Source organism: Myotis davidii, unplaced genomic scaffold (assembly GCF_000327345.1).
Source record: "Myotis davidii unplaced genomic scaffold, ASM32734v1 scaffold1292, whole genome shotgun sequence".
In the NCBI taxonomy this organism is placed as follows: Eukaryota; Metazoa; Chordata; class Mammalia; order Chiroptera; family Vespertilionidae; genus Myotis; species Myotis davidii.
Genome location: NW_006283154.1, coordinates 579,484 through 583,808, shown reverse-complemented (window position 1 = coordinate 583,808; position 4,325 = coordinate 579,484). Strand labels below are relative to the sequence as shown.

The 4,325-nt window shown below is 42.4% G+C and overlaps 1 protein-coding gene across 1 annotated transcript in view; it reads left to right on the top strand.

Moving 5' to 3' along the window:
• Positions 1 to 4,325, top strand: part of CCNB3 (cyclin B3) — a 41,922-nt gene that overhangs the window by 31,124 nt on the left and 6,473 nt on the right. The window contains exon 7 of the mRNA XM_015563111.1: positions 2,389 to 2,526. Within this exon, the coding sequence (XP_015418597.1) occupies positions 2,389 to 2,526 (138 nt within the window). The remainder of the gene's footprint in view (positions 1 to 2,388; positions 2,527 to 4,325) is intronic.

Genomic DNA, 4,325 nt, shown 5'->3' with positions numbered 1-4,325 from the left:
TCTGATCAAGTGCATGTACCTAGGTTGCAGGTTCCTCCCTGGTCTGGGCCCAGGTCAGGGCTCATGCAGGACGCAAACAATCAAAGTGTTCCTCTCACTTTGATGTTTCTCTCTGTCTTTCCCTTTCCCTTCCACATTCTCTAAAAATCAATGGAAACATATCCTCAGGTGAGGAGAAGGAAGGAAGAAGGAAGGAAGGAAGGAAGGAAGGAAGGAAGGAAGGAAGGAAGGAAGGAAGGAAGAAGGATGGAAGGATGGATGGATGGATTTTTTCATGGTAAAGGGACTGGAGTCTGTGTTGATGAAAACATCTTGGTGGCTGCCATGACTGGCAGTGGCTGCAACAGTGCAGTGATGAGGCTGCAGCCTTCCCCTGATCAGCCAGGTTGACTCCCACAAAGGGAGGCCAGACTGTGGCTTAGGCCCACTCCCCAAGGGGAGCAAGGAGCAGGTAGTAGGACATCCCCTAGGGCTCCCAGTATGTGATGGGGGCAAGCTGGGCTGAGGGACCCCCCCCCCCGCCAGTGCACAAATTTTTGTGCACCGGGCCTCTAGTTAATAAATAATAATGTAAGAATAAACTTTGTGTTTTGCATACTCACAAAGGAAATTAAGTAGACTATGGAATTATGATTATAATCAACTGAATTTAAGATGGTGATTACCCTTGATTATCCAGGTGGGCCCAATGTAATTACAAGAGTCCTTAATTGTGGAAGAGGAAGTCAGAAAATGATGTAGTGTGAGTAAGACTCAGCTGGCCATTGCTGGCTTTGAAGATGGAAGGGACCCCAAACCAAGGAGTGCAGGAATCCTTTAGAAGGTAGACAAAGGATTCTTCATTTAGACCCTCTAGAAAAAAACATAGCCCTGCTAACACCTTGATTTTTTTAACCAGTGAGTACTATTTTGACCTTCTGAACTCCAGATCTGTAAGATAATGGATTTGTGTTATTTTCAGCCACTAAGTGTGTAATAATTTATTATAGCAGTAATAGGAAATGAAGGCAATTTCTGAGAATATCCAAGGCCATATCCTAGGAACAATAGGAACAAATTTTTGGTATTTTTGTTATTTAAAAGCTTAATATACCTATTGCTGAATCAATGTATGCAACCATCTTCTAATAATCATTCATGTATGCTAATATACATCCACTTCTCCAAAGCTTCTTATTGACCTACTTTGTAGTCAACTAGGCTCTAGTCATTAAGAGTAGCCTAAATAAAAGGAATCCCAATGAAGTAAGTGAAACTTACAGGGAGGATTTTGTTTTACTCAATATAAGGAAGATTTTTCTGTTAAAACTATTCAAGGAGAAGAGAAATTGGGCTGTATTTGGAGGTTTTATGGCAGGAACTGAACAACTACTTGGTAGAGACATTAAAGAGAGGGTTCAGGCATTGGTTGAGCTGTTGGACTAATATAGATCTTATTGTTTTCAAACCCTAAGACCCCAAGGGATTGTGAGGAAGAAGCATCATGGAGGATTGAGTAGGACCCCTGTGTACAGTGCAAATTGTGGCTATACGTTGCCTTTAGTGAAGGCAAAAGCAGACAATGGAATCCAGCTATACTCTTGTTTGCCAAGCTGTGCATTCTGGCTGTGGGGCTGCTATGCCCTGAGGCAGGGGTACCTTTTGCTAATTCATATAAAGGTATTATCTACTTGATAAGATGTATACCTTCAGGGCTGAATTCACCCAAAGAAGTTACCTTTTTTCTAATTTTTATAAAGATGCTATATAGATGCGAACACTAACTCTGGGACTACTTTTATAGGAGATGGTTTTTTTGGAATTGGTGAGGGCAGGATAAATAAAAGAAGGGAGATGAATTCTTTAATCTCATTCTGGCTTCTTCAGCCCTCAGCTCACTTCCAAATGGTACTATTGGTACTTGCTCCCAATCTATACATTCTAATAGGTAATAATGGATGAATAAACTAATAAATAAAACAAGTCTGTTTCATTGCTAAATAAACATGATTTCTTCTGGGAATTCACTATACAAGGTGGTAGCAAATAGGGAACGCAAGAATATCAAGTATGTATTTGGAGATCAAGGAGAGAGGTCTGTGCGCTCAGGGTGTTCCTAGAGAAGGCAGAGCCTCTCTCTGACTTATAAGACTGGTTACCTACCCAAAGTTAGGGATAGATAATGCCAGCATTCTCAGAGTCACAGGATATATATATATACATATATATATATATATATAGTCAGGCACCTACCTGAACTAGTTCCCATATTCATAGTTGAATATCAGCTGGCCAGGTCTGGTAGCTCTACTGTGCTCAATGCCACAGACCAGGTAGTTAGATTTATCTGAATGTGATTTTGGAGCTGGACAATATGCAGATTTTTGCCCTGTTTATGTATTCCTCCAGGTTAACTGTAATCTGAATCATGAGTCTCTCTACTTGGCAGTGAAGCTGGTGGATCACTACCTTATGAAGAAAACATGCAAGGAAGAGAATCTGCAACTCCTTGGTGCCACTGCTCTTCTGATTGCAGCAAAACTTGAGGTGGAGTCCATAGGACCTGGAGAGAACTAATCAATCAGATTTCTATCCAAGTCATATGTATCCACATGTCTATATATGTGTGTATATGTGTATGTATATATATATTTGTACCTATGTCTGTATGAAAATAATATTTCTTACTAATTTTTTAATCTATCTTCCCCAGCAGGGAAGCTGGTGTTAGGTGGCAATGGTGGTGTATTTGTTTTCTGGAATCAGCAAGATTCTTCCATTTTCTCTAATATATACATATGTGGGTGTGTGCCTATTTAATGGGTTGTTAGATTCTCTGCGCCCCACCCCCCTTTTCTTCTTCCCACCACCAACTCCATCTCTTTCAAGTGGAGTCTTGAATTGTATATATAAGAAAGAATTTCCAAACCTGGGTACTGGAGACATTTAAGAGAAAATGACCTGGTAGTGAGTCTAAGTGAAATAGTTATTTTTGAAGTGGTAGTATAAAAGCAAGTAGCTGCGCTTTCCTTTATAATCATAATTATAAAGGAAATTATTTCTCTGATTCTTTCCTCTTCTTTAGATTTTAAATGATCTCGTACAATTCCCATTTTTCCTTCAGATAGGCTAGTTGTATGAAACCTTAAGGTTTAGGAGCAGAAAGGTAGTAGCTACTTTTACTGAGTTCAAAGAGGTTTAGAACTGTGTATTTATTTTTGTGTTCCTCTGCCAGCTCCCTCTACAGCTCTATCTCTAGTTCACTTCCTGCCTTCCTTCCTCCTTTGCTCACTCACTCCCTACCTAGTCCTTCAGTACCTCCCTCCCAAACTCCAACCCTCTCTTTTTTGCTCTTTACTTCCCCCCTTCTCTCCCTCCCTCTCTTGCTGTCCTTGCCCTCATCTCACTTCTGTGCTCCATCACTTAAGCCCTAACTTCACTATGTCCTCACTTTCTAACAATCTTTCTCCAGTCTTCTCTTAATCCATCCCTTGATTTTACCATCCCTACTTTGTGTATTCACTCAATCCATACTGGCTCCTCCCTCTGACTTTTTCCTTTCCTTTCTGGCTCTCTCTCTTTCTCACTCCCTTACCTGTTCACTTACTTCCTTGTTCCACTCCCTACTCCACCCGTCCTTAATTCACTGGTCCCCTTCCTCCTTCCCTTCCTCCCACCTTTCTAACCCTCATTCCTCTGTCTCCCTCCCTGCCACTTTCCCACCCTCACACCCTTCCTTCCCAAGGTCCTATTCCATCCTCCTCCTTTCCTCCCCCTCTCCTCCCCTTCTCTTGCAAACTCTCTCTGCTCCATCTCATCCTCTCTCCTCTCCCTTAACTTGTCCCTACCTCCCCCACCTTACTTCCCTTGTGCCTTGCTCCTACCCTCTCCTTGGCTTCCCCCTACCCTACCTCCTCCACCCTTTTTTTGCTAATTTGTTCTCTCCTCTCCTCTCTTGCTCCTTCCTTCCTTCCCTACCTACCACCTTCACTCCCTAGTCTCCTTCTTTTCTTGCTTCCTCTATTTCTTCCCCCTACCTTGTTCTCTGCTTCATTGTTTCCCTCTCTGGCTCATTTCCTTTCCTATCCACCTTCTCTCTGGTTCCCTTGCTCCCCCTCCTCCATGCTTCCTCTCTGCTCCTTCTCCAATAGCTTCCTCTTTTTTCTTGTTTCCTTGCTAATTCTCTCTGACTCACTCTTACTTGCTCCCTTCCATTATCCTTTCCTCCTTTGCTCCCTAGTCTCATTTTCCCCTTTCTCCCTCTCTCCCCTCCTCTTCTCTCATGCCCTGCCTTACTACTTTCCTTTCTGGCTCATTTCCTCCACTGCTAGCTTACAAGTTCCCTG